We start from the raw sequence: 12,916 nt of genomic DNA, 5'->3' as shown, positions 1-12,916 counted from the left end.
TTGATTCATGGAAGTGGAGACTAATCCAGTCAAAATACAGGGCTACTGTCAGAATATGTCTCAATCCACTGAATGCACTGCTTAGTGAAAGAATGGGACAGCCTCATTTCACTTGTTTCTCCTCCTTTGCCAACAACCTGCAGTGATCTCAGTTTAAAACTGAAATATGTATTAAATAAAAACAAGCTTGCTTTACTTCTCCTCTTCCCAGAGGAATACCAGTGCTATCTTGTTATATTGATGCTGACAAGCCTTTTCTGTCTCCGTTCATAAATTATATGACGTCTCAGTCTGTCCCATTCTCACCCAGATTAACTGGAACCTCTCTGCCCCTCCAGCCCAACTCAACTGGCTCCCTTCTGTACCCTGTTATCTCTGCTCCACTTCTGGATTTCTTCATTAGAACTGGCCGGAAAACTGATTTTCTGTCCTGCAAAAATTTTAAGATTTAAAAAAAAAATGAATTATTCCCAAATTGGGACTAATGTGTTTTAAACTTTTTTTAAAAAATCATCAAAATCAATATACAGTTTTGTGAAAAATTTTGGTTTTGTTGAAACAGCTTTTTTCCGACCAAAGACTATTTTGATGAATATTTTCTGACCAGCTCCACTCTTCCTGGCTACTCTCTTCCCTCCCATCCATCTTCCTTGCTAGATCATCCCTTCTCCACCAGAAGGTCTTTTGTCTCCCCTAACTCCCTCTTCCCCCCCATGCTGTCCACTGCCCTCATTTCTCTTCTCTTCCTGCACTAGGAATGTTGTGTACTGACCAATCCTACGGAGGCAGAGAGATGGACTAAATGGTCTAATAGGTCTTTCCGTCTCTCACTCCACTCTGTCCCCTGCTCTGTGCCTGTCTTGAGGAGAAAGAGATCCCAAGAAAACAGTGCTAATTCTCTCACTGGCTCTCAGCACTCCACTCAGGGATAGTGGTGGTGCTGCCACTGAGTTCACCCTGGTATTGAATGTAACAGAAATAACTTTTCTATAGGTATTATGAACCATTCTGTAGGCTTCTATAATGGGGACATAATTATCTATTAAATTCTGTGGAATGATTCATAACACCTATAGAAAGGGTTTAATTCCCTATTGAATTCTGTTGGTTTTCGGAGTTATTTCTATATAGCTCTATTGGTTTCGTTGCTATTAAAGCCCATAGGGGTTTTCCAAAAGGGCAGTGTAGGTTTCTGTTTCCCTGCAAAAGGTTGTGAAGCATCAGTCTCATTTGCTGCCTCTTTCACTCAAAAAAACAGTAGTAATTGAAAGGCCTGTACAGCTGAGCAGGTTATGGGCTGGATACACATGATACCCAGCCAGTGCCTTCTCCTTCAACATAAATGTTGCCATGGTCAGAAATGCCTGGTTTACATCTTATCCACAGTCAGTGCCAGTTGGAGAATTCAGAAGTTAGGTTTCACGTGTCAGCTCTGCTTTGTGCAGAGTCATAGAACAAATTCTAACCTGTTCCTAATGCTTCTCTGGAGAAACTGCTCCTTGGCTATGATAGATGTGATTTTCTTGTATTCTCTACCTTCCTGTGATTTGTTTTTCCATTTCTGCATCCAAGAATATCAAAACGGCTAGCTCTATGTCATGGCATTGGAATTATGGGATGCTCAGCCTTCTGGAATTGCAGCAACATGCTTTGTATGGCTGGAATTCACAAATTTAACAGATGCAAATATGCCACAATTCACTCTGAGGTGTCACATCCCATAATTCTCTTCTTATGCCACAGAAATTGCTGCAGGGCTTGAGAACCCGGAATTTTTTTGAAACTCCTTTTCACCAATTTTATATTTTCCACCTTCACTGAAAAATTCAAGCGGTTATTTTATTACTCTGTATCCCTGACCTTGTGATAAATGCTTATGGTGAAATCCTGTCCTCACTGAAGTCAATAACAAAACTCCCATTGACCTCAGTGGGGCAAGGATTTCACCCTTAACATACAATATCACTTTCCATCAGTTCTTTCAAAATGCACTTAAATATATTGGATGAGAAAATCAAGGGCCAATAAAATGTATTTCAAGACAGCCTTTCATGACTGTTGTCATTTGTGGTGCATTTTGGTTGCTAATAAAGAATTCTTAATGCAGAAATTCATCGGCGGTTTATAGCTGAACGGGTGCCAATAAATAACAAACACAACCAAAACTCCCTTTGACTTCAGTGGGAGTTCTGAGTGCACAAGCTGGGCCGGATTGGACTGTAAATCTGTGGCAGTGTCAGAGATTACAAGTCCTTCCCACCTGCCCCCAAAGTTCCCTCCTTTTGAGGGAGTGAGCAGATCACAGGAAGCTGACTATAGAAACTGCAGGGCCCTCAGGCCTCCTTCCCCAAAGCAGCAAATACAATTACACACAAGGGCAGAGAAACTTTTAGTCCCCACACTCTCCCACCAGATACAAAGTGCTTGAAATACCTGACCCAGTAGCCTTTCCTCTGTCCATCACTCTAGATGGGGAAAAGCAGCAGTAGCTGGGAGGAGCCTTCACAGCCTTCTGACATCAGTAATCCCTCGCCTCTGACACTTGGACTCTGGATTTTACCCTCTTCTTTCCTGTGTTGCAGTTCATTTCTGGTCTCCATTTTGGCTGTCTCCACTCACCTTTTTCTACAATTCTCCAACAGCTTCACTACTAGCTCCATTGATGGCAGAAGCGGTAGACAGGGCACTGGTGTTTTAGCACCTTAATATTGCTGAGAGCATGTCTAAAATGGCACAGCAGTGAAAACACTGGCAGCTGTTCTGCAATAGCTCTCTCACTGCTGGAGCTGCACTGGTGGTTGTGCAATTGAAGACAAAGACTAATGAAGGCAAGGCCTTTATCCTGCCCTTCTCCTAACTCTGCATCCTTTCAGCTGCCATTGTTTCTCTCCTCTTCCCTTTCTACCTCCCTCTCCCTTTACTCACTTCCCCGTCTTAATCCATAATGTCTTTTCTCTTCCCCACTCTAACTGTCACTGAGCGTCCTCTCCCTAAAATATCCCTAAAACCATATAATCAGATATGTTTAAAAAAGAGACTTGCTACAAACATGCTGTGTGCCTGCCACCACCTTCTTCACTTTACTGTATGCTGTTATCTTTTTACCCCCCCCCCTCCCCTTTTTATCTTCAGAGCTTGCAAGCTCTTTGGAGCCAGGACTCTACTGAGTGCCCTCAACTTCCATTTAAGGTGTTAGTTTCCTTGAATCATTGCGTTCTGATAGTAGGGAACAGATAATACTGGCTAAAACCAAGCCTAATGGGAAAGGATCTGTGCATTCTCTCCTATTCTGTTCTGCCACATCTGTTCAGACCTGACCAGCACCGGAGAACTGCAACACTACAGCTATCTCCTCTAAATCTAGTCTTCCTCCCTAAACAGGTCTCACTCTGATCACCTGCTCATCTCCTTTCACAGGAGCATGGAGTTTCCCTGATTGTGTGCCTCTTAGGCACAAAGCATCCCAAAGTCCTTCTTGGTCAGTCCATAATCTGGCTCACAGTACACAAGAAGATAAAATAGACCAGATGAGCTTTCCTTGCTTCTCCATTGCTTTCAGCTTGATTTTAAAATATTGATCTTCTGGATCATTATAAAAAAGTTTTCACACAAGCATACCAAAAGAGTTTATCAGTTTTAATAGTGCAATCATCTGTGCAGCTGTGGAGTTCTGCAAAACTCATTTTTACTTCTCTGCTGTGGTAGAGCTCAAGAATAACCCTGACGATGTCTATTTAGTGAAATCTTCTGTTTCTTTAATTTCCTGACACATTTCTGATTTGATCTGAAATTTCACAGGCTTGGGTATGACACAAAAGTGCATTTTTGTGAAAAGCTTGAGTAGAATCCATTTGTCTTTTTTTCAGTTGATCGTTTCAAAATAAATTATAAATAAAAACATTCTTTGGGGCTTAAGTTAAAAATTGTTCAAGCTTCCAAGCTTCATGCTTGGCATGAGGATAGTTCATCGTGAGAAATAGTCACAATGGTAAATTTAAAAAAGATGAAAGGTAATTCAAATAATTCTAAGTGACCAAATACTGGGTTTAGTGCATTCACAGCGAACATTTTTAAAAATCAACTATCGTTTTACTTACAGAGTTCCCAGTGGAGCTACAGAAATGCATTAAACTCCATGGCACAGCTCTCTAGTGCTGCACCTAGAGGATTAGATCACACATATATAAACTCCACATGTAAACCTACCACCAAGAGCCTCGCACCACCGTTGGAACAACAATAAGAGTGCTACCCCTTATATAGCACTTTTCATCTGTAGATCTCAAAGCATTTTACAAAGGAGGGGGTCAGCATCATTATCCCCATTTTGCAGATGGGGAGACTGAGGCACAGAGCAGTGATGTGCACATGAAAACACAAAATCATGTGCACCATGTGACGAGCACAGTTTATGTCAATCAGCAGTTGAATCCTATGCCTACGTGGGCTACAACACTCATTAATCAGCATATATACTCCAGATCCATACACACATCCCTCTCATTGGAGCACACCTACTTTCTTATCCTAATTTACTGTATGATCTCCAATAACATACTGTGCATGGAACCAACCGTTACTCTCTCCCCTCTTGACTTTGCACAGACAGACACCCCTCCCCACCCCCAGTATATTCAATGGGCTTGATCCTGGGTTTGATCCTTGATCCTTGTGTAAGTCAGGAATATCTCTATTCAAGTGGATGGCATTCCACAAGTATTAAGCTGGTGTGAGATCGGAACTGGGCCTACCACTTCCTTATCTATCAGCACAATCACACACAGTAATCAAGTGCTCTTCAATCTTATCTGCATACAGAAATAAGACGGGCATTTAAAGCCCATGTCATTTACTGTAGCAAAAGTAATTATGGAATAGTAGTAGTAGATTTTTTGTTTTTTTTACTGTTCACTGTCTAGTGAGATCCTTTATAGCATCATGAAATTTACCAGTGATGTGCTGGAAGGACCTTCTGGGAGATCTTTGTTTAAATTTCTCCATTGAATTGAGGGGAAGGTTCAGATCATTCTGCTGCTCCTCCTTCCTCACCCATGCATAGTGCTGAATCACATTTGCCATAGATGACATCCCTTGAATGTCATAAAATTACTTCTGAAGACCAAATGTAGTAGTGCCTTTAGAATGGGCCAGTTTGCACCAACTAGAAAGCAATGTTCCTTGGTAGGGTACCCTAATTCCTTCATATAAGGTCTTACAAATCCCACCCCATTCAAATTGCATAAACTGAACACTCTGCTTTTTATTATCATTATACCAACGGGCCAAATCCTCAGCTGCATCTGGCACAGGATGGCTTTTATGAGAGCTTTACAGGTCTCTGATCCTGGGCCTGGTTCAGTCTCTGGCACAACAGAGAGCAGCCTTAGGAGTCCACCCATGTCCCCAACATGCCCTGCTCTGGGCTGTTATAGAGCTGGCTACGGTGACGCGACACCACACAGGAATTCCCCTTACACTTGGGTAATCCCTACATTGCTTGGAGCTTCCTGCCACTATGGTGGCACAAAGCAGCCAGAGTGTGGGCCAAGAACCTGACCCAGTCTATTTTTCAGGAACAACAAACAGACCGGTTTGCCAGGTAGCATTGCCCCCTCCTTTGGATAGGGGTCTGAGACAAAGGTTTTTTTTTTTAAAAACTGGAAAACAAATAAATAGATAGACCCCTCCCTCGCACTATTCTGTCTGCAACACCCACATCTGGTTTAAGGGGTTTTTCATAGGCTGCGGGGGGGGGGGGGGGGGGGGGAGGGGGGAGATTGTGAGGGCCCCTCGTTCTGCCATTGGCAACACTTCATTAGAATTAATCTAGCCTTTTACTCATGCTATACATATGTGAACTGCTATCAAATAACATTTACATTCATGAAAGACAAACTGAGAAAATGTGAGAAATCTTTGCATTTGATGCTAGCCCTAGTGTACTTAGTGTCTTTAGTTTTGGAGAAAATATGTGTGTCTTTTGCACTTTCCCATGGTTATTTTCCAGTCTGTAAAACCATATAAAGTTATCAATGAAGTTGAAATTGAAATGCTACCTCCTTTTCCACGGAGATATAAAATGTTCATTCATCTGTCAGATGGAGATTCATTCTACAATGAGATATTAAACCCTTATACATTGTACAGATAGGACCAGGCTGTGAAACTCTTACTGCCATCCATGAGCAATTACTTGCACAGGTAATTGCATAACCTGTGGGTATGAACTGCTCACCAGTGGGAGTAAGAGATTCACAATCTGGCCTAAAGGTACTGCCACTCTACTGAGGGAGAAACCCATACGTAGTGTGTTACAAAAACTATTATTTTGTGATAACTTTAATGTTTCCAAGTTTTCTCATGTGCCTCTTCATTTTCCTCAATGTATTTCTTAACAAACTTGCCTATTTTAATATTTATAATTAGAGAGGGGTCAAAATCAGAACCTCAGATTCAAATGCCTTTGAATTTGGGGGGCTTGAGAGACTGTGACAGGACCAGTCTTCTGCTCTGTCTACACAGACTCAGAGACCTTCCGTTATTAAACATCCCACAAACAGTTTATTTAAACTTGTCTTCCCACAATCTTACTGATCCATACACCATATTATTTACAGTTTCAGTTTCTCCCCAGTTCTCTGCCAAGGAGAGGAGAGGGAAGAGAACCCTCTACCAGATGTGCTGGAACAATTTTTTATAGTGGGGGTGCTGAGAGCCATTGAACCAAGCTGTAAATTCTGTATGTGATGGAAACCACTTCAAGACAGTGGGTGCAGCAGCACCCCCAGCTCTAGTTCCAGCATCTATGCCCTCTACCCAGAGATCCTTCCTGGTTCTGGCTCTGCTAGCCTGTCTGTCTTCCCTTCTCTGATGCCTTTTCTCCTATGTTAATGTGCCAATTTGTTTTAGTCCTCCCCTCCCCGCCCATTCGAATCCACTAATTAGGCCTCTGTTAGGTCCACCCTAGGGAAATGAATTGATGTTTAAGTGACCAGAATGCTGGCTCAGATGTTGGTTCCCAGTATTCCATTGCAGGGAGTCAGAAAGTTCTGGGGCTAATCAAGAATTGGAAGAGTTTATTTTCCATTTCTGATTGAGAAGCAGCCAGAATCTCACAAGAACAGTAGATCTTTCAAGACTTCTACCACTGAGATAGCAAAGATCTTTCAAGATCAGCTATTCTGCTTTACGAGGCTGAAATCTCACAAGAGCAGTGCCAGCCCAATTTTTTCACCATTTCTGGGGCCTCTAATACACACACACACACACACACACACACACACACACACACACACACACACACACACACACACACACACACACACACACACACACACACAGTGTTCCCTTTGACGTACTTCCTCCAGGGTGTGTGTAAATCTCTACCCTTTGGTCATCTCATTGCCTCATGTGTGTTCCAGGAAACTCTCCACAAAAAAGCAACTTGAAAAAAATGAATCTGTTTTTTGTAAACACACGATAATCCTATTCCAGATTAATCTGTATAATTCCACAGTTTCTAGTAATTTAAAAATAAATAACAGCTTTGTATCCAGTTCCAGAATATATCTTTCACTTTTCTCATCTATTCACCTGTCAAAATACTTGTTACCGCTTTTAACACCAATTATACTTTTCTGCCTATAGCTTGTTATTGGATGGTGTTCTCCCTTTCATCGTACACATGCCTGAAAAAGGATTTGTGTGTGCATCAAGGGGACAATACACCACCAAGGGCCAAATGCTGTTTGTCTTAGTCATACTATGTGCTGCAACTGGCTCCCTTCAGCTGCTTCTCTCCATGACCTCTGAGCACAGCTCAGATATAATGGGGAATCAAGGCCATCCAGAACCTTCAAGATCGAAGTATTTTTATAAATTGGAGACATTATTATGTTTATTTACTTATTTATATTCCCAACCATTTTAATGGTATGTTCCTCATTGTTTTTATTATTTATAAAGCATTGTTTTAGCTGTAGCACATGGAGTTTCTGCTTGCTGTCCACAAGCAATGTTCAAGCCATTTGACATTTGTGTGGGCTTATTTGTTACAGGGAGTATCTCGCTGTGGGCAAATCACACCAGTGCTCTGGGATCTTCACCGGCTGGCTGTTGGTTAGCAGCCTGATTTTAATATGTTAGTATTGACCTTCAGTGCCTCATGTGGCTTGGGACCTACCTGCCCGAGACACCGTCTCCCTCCCCATACTGCAGTTGCAGTAAGCAGAGGTTCTCCCACTGGAGCGCCTATGATTTGAAAGAGAGGCAATGTCTGGCAAAAGGGCTTTAGAATTTACTTCACTCCTGCCCCCTTTTTCCTCAAAAATAGCCCCAATCCTTTGACTTTCAGGATACATCACAAGGCCCATCTCTGTTCCCAAGCTTGTAGAGTATGGGGGGGGAGACAACGTTGGAATGAGTGCCGTGAGGGTGAAGATTTGTGGCTGGAGCAGTATTTTTTTTCTTTTTTAACAGAGGGAGAGATGGTCGACACTATGTTTATTTGTGCATTGTAATGTTTGGCAAACGATCCTGGAGCTTTGGATAGATGCCTTATTGTCTGTCTAAATCAAAATAAATATTAGAGAGTAATGGGCCTGACTCTCTGCTCTGTTCTGTTGGTTTTAGGGTAGTGTCAATGCAGTTACACAGAAACCTAGGCATTGCCACACTGGATCAGACAGTCGCACGGTCTGACTAGTGTAGTACTCTGTCTCTGACTGGCCACCATCAGATGCTTCAAAGGGAGATGGACGAAACTCTGCAGTAAACTGACATGGGGTAGTCTAACATAAAGTTGGTGTTACAGGGCAGAGTCTGGCTGAATTCCTGTAAAAAAGAGTTGATTTAATTAGACTTTCATTTCCCAGGAAGTTAAAAAAGCTGTTCAGGAAGCTGAAGGATGAAAGGACTGAGAAAAAGGAAAGTGACTCCAACCACTCAAAGCACCCTCAGCAATGGGATCTCGATTACATGTTGGAACCTTTCACTGGACTGACTCCAGAATACATGGAAATGAGTAAGATCTCTGAGTTCATGAGGGTCTGTTATCTTAAAATCTTGTTTTTTCCCCTTCTCTTTTCAGTGGATTTGAACAGCAACTATTGCCACATGTTAGCCTGAGAAAAGGTATGTGTTTTAAGTGCTGTCTTGGCTTCATGAAAGTTATCTGCAGATGTAGTGGGTGCAGAAATGCACCATACCAACAGCAGAATACCATTGGGGCGGTGCAGTGTTAATAATTACTAGACTTCCAAAAATATGATTATTTGTATTACAGTCATTGTTGGAGACCCCAACTGAGATCAGGGGCACACAGGACACGTACATAGTAAGAGAGAACCTCTGCCCCAAAGAGCTGATCTTATACATAAACAAGACAGACAAAGGGTGGGAGGAAGGAAGCTTTATTATCCCCATTTTACAGATGAGGAACTGAGGCACAGGGGGATTGAGTGACTTGTCCAAAGTCATGTAGGACGTCTGCAGCAGAGCCTGGAATTGATCCCAGGTTGCTATCCCAGGCTAGTGCTTTAAAGATTATTCTACCTGTCAAGTAGTATGTGCACCCTTTCTCCTCTGCCAGCCAGAATGCAGAAGAGGTGGCCATGTATCTTCCCCCCCCCCCCCCCCCACACACACACTGGAGAGACTAGTGCCATTGCTTGTGCTTATGTTACTGTGATACTTGCGCTCAGGGATATGGATCTTGGGTATGATGCTTCTCTCACACCAGTGTAAAGTGGGCGTAAGTCCACTGAAGTCAATGGAGTTCCACGGCTGTGAGAAGAGAATCAGGCCCTATGCCTAACATTTTAATACAATCCATAAATGTGGGCACACTCTAATTTCCATTGAATGCTGAGTTAACGTTTCCACATGGCTAAACAACTCTGTGATCCAGATTGTTAGTTCAGTCAGGCCAGTACTGCTACTGTGACTTCAGCTGCAATTATTGCACTAATACCACTGTTCTTCATACATTTCGAGGTCAAGAACCAAGCCTCCGCCGCTCAACAGAAAAGAAGTCTGTAAATAATAAATACTTAAAAGCATTGAGCAATTTCTGTGGAAACAGAGTTCATGGTTTGGTGAAAAGTTTTAAACAAAGCTTTGTGCTTGTTCCATTGTTTTCAGTCGAGTTACACAGCCATAATATAGAACAGAATCTGGTCCACGTGGCAGATGGACAGTGCAGTTTGCACAGCAGAACAAATTGTTCTGTTGTCAAAAGATGTGCTATGCCAGTCATGAACTGGTGTTTGCAGATCTGGATGTCGGCTCTGTGCAAATTGGTGCTGGAGTAATACCAGCAACCCAGGAGTTTTCTGTCTGCCAGAGTTTTACAGGGAATGCTCCGCCCGCAGGAAGCTTATGTCATAAGAATATAAGAACATAAGAACATACAGGGTCAGACCAAAGGTCCGTCTAGCCCAGTATCCTGTCTTCTGACAATGACCAATGCCAGGTGCCCCAGAGGGAATGAACAGAATAGGTAATCATCAAGTGATCCATCCCCTGTCACTCATTCCCAGCTTCTGGCAAACAGAGGCTAGGGACACCATCCCTGCCCATCCTGACTAATAGCCATTGATGGACCTATCCTCCATGAACTTATCTAGTTCTTTTTTGAACCTTGTTATAGTCTTAGCCTTCACAACACCTTCTGACAAAGAGTTCCACAGGTTGACTGTGCATTGTGTGAAGAAATATTTCCTTTTGTTTGTTTTAAACCTGCTACCTATTAATTTCATTTGGTGACCCCTAGTTCTTGTGTTATGAGAAGGAGTAAATAACACTTCATTATTTACTTTCTACAGACCAGGCTTGATTTTATAGATCTCAATCATATCCCCCCTTAGTCATCTCTTTTCCAAGCTGTAAAGTCCTAGTCTTATTAATCTCTCCTCATACAGCAGCTGTTCCATACCCCTAATCGTTTTGGTTGCCCTATTCTGAACCTTTTCCAATTCCAATATATCTTTTTTGAGATGGGGTGACCACATCTGCACGCATGAATTTATATAGAGGCAATATGATATTTCCTGTCTTATTTATCCCTTTCTTAATGATTCCCAACATTCTGTTAGCTTTTTTGACTGCCACTGCACATTGAGTGGATGTTTTTCAGAGAACTGTCCACAATGACTCCAAGATCTCTTTCTTGAGTGGTAACAGCTAATTTAGACCCCATCATTTTATATTCATAGTTGGGATTATGTTTTCCAATGTGTATTACTTTGTATTTATAAACATTGAATTTCATCTGCCATTTTGTTGCCCAGTTACCCTAGTTTTGTGAGATCCTTTTGTAGCTCCTCGCAGTCTGCCTGGGACTTAACTCTCTTGAGTAGTTTTGTATCATCTGCAAATTTTGTCACCTCACTCTTTACCCCCTTTTCCAGATCATTTATGAAAATGTTGAATAGGACTGATCCCAGTACAGACCCCTAGAGGACACCACTATTTGCTTCTCTCTATTCTGAAAACTGACCATTTATTCCTACCTTTTGTTCCTATCTTTTAACCAGTTAGTGATCCATGAGAGGACCTTCCCTCTTATCCCGTGGCAGCTTACTTTTCTTAAGAACCTTTGGTGAGGGACCTTGTCAAAGGCTTTCTGAAAATCTAAGTACACTATATCCACCGGATCCCCCTTGTCCACATGCTTGTTCACCCCCTCAAAGATTCTAGAAGATCGGTGATGCATGATTTCCCTTTATAAAAACAATGTTGGCTGTTCCCCAACAAATTATGTTCATCTGTGTGTCTGACAATTTTGTTCTTTACTATAGTTTCAACCAGTTTGCCTGCTACTGAAGTCAGACTTACCGTTCTGTACCTACCTAACTCTTAGTTATCCTCCTTTGTACTCTATTCACCTCCACTTCCCATCAGCAAAGAGAGTAGCATCCTTTCTACTACCAAGAGAAGACAGTGATACCAGGCATGAATTTGGCCAGGATGCACATCAGCATCTGATATGGAATTCCAAAGCAAAGCTTATAAAGGCCTCCTTTCATTCTAAGTGTGCATGTAGAATAAGCTCTGAGGAGCATCTCTATGAGTCAGCAGAACCCATGAGGGCAGAGGTGCAAATAATCACCAAATGACTCGATGCTGTTCTGGGATACAATCCAACTGCATTAATCTGCAGGGACATGAGACCACAAAGAAGCAGTATGCAGGGATTCCAGGGAATAACTTAGAGGCCAGAGTGTTCACACTAGAAACAAAACAAAATTGCTGACTACCCCAAAGCACTACTGCAGCATCAAAAGAGGATTCCAGGCGGACCAAGCACACCACAAGCTTCAGGGTAGGAAAGCATTCAGAAAAGAACCACAGCTCATCACACGTATGGCAAATTTTCTGAAATCAGACGTGTTAAATATTGTATGTAACACCCCTGTCTTAAACTACAGACAATCCACTGTAACAAAAACACCTGAATATATGCATTTTATGATACAACATGTGTATCAGACAGACATATTTTATGTCAATATTTTAATTGATGTTTATAATGGCAGGTGCATTGTATCATTCTCTATAGCTAAGTTTGTGGCCAGCTCCTTTGACCCTTCACTGGTACAAAAGGGACTTAAAGTTGCCTTCCCAAACTATCCTCCCCTCCACCAGTTGTTTCAAGAACTGTTGTTGCTCAACCTGGGGATCTGGCTGTATGTTGCAATCTTCATTATTTTAAACCACACACACACACACACACACCCTCATTTTCACATGCTCATAACTTATTGAAAAATTCTCCTGTGGGACTGAAATGTTCCATGCTTTGCATCAGCTCAGAGGTGAATTTTGTTTTGAAAGTTTGAGCAAAGTCCTGTCAGCAATATTTGACTTATACAAGGGTGAAAAAATATAGACTTTTCCCCTTGTAAATATTTTCAGA

At 42.0% G+C, this 12,916-nt stretch overlaps 1 protein-coding gene across 3 annotated transcripts in view; it reads left to right on the top strand.

The window, feature by feature from the left end:
• ANO2 (anoctamin 2) overlaps positions 1 to 12,916 on the top strand; it is a 279,390-nt gene that overhangs the window by 243,810 nt on the left and 22,664 nt on the right. For all 3 annotated transcript variants that reach the window (XM_043529325.1, XM_043529245.1, XM_043529293.1), the window contains exon 20: positions 8,874 to 9,022. In XM_043529325.1, the coding sequence (XP_043385260.1) occupies positions 8,874 to 9,022 (149 nt within the window). The remainder of the gene's footprint in view (positions 1 to 8,873; positions 9,023 to 12,916) is intronic.

The sequence above is a fragment of the Chelonia mydas genome, chromosome 1 (assembly GCF_015237465.2).
Source record: "Chelonia mydas isolate rCheMyd1 chromosome 1, rCheMyd1.pri.v2, whole genome shotgun sequence".
NCBI classification, from domain to species: domain Eukaryota; kingdom Metazoa; phylum Chordata; order Testudines; family Cheloniidae; genus Chelonia; species Chelonia mydas.
The sequence above is the reverse complement of the archived record's forward strand: the minus strand, read 5'-3'. Positions and strand labels throughout refer to the sequence as shown.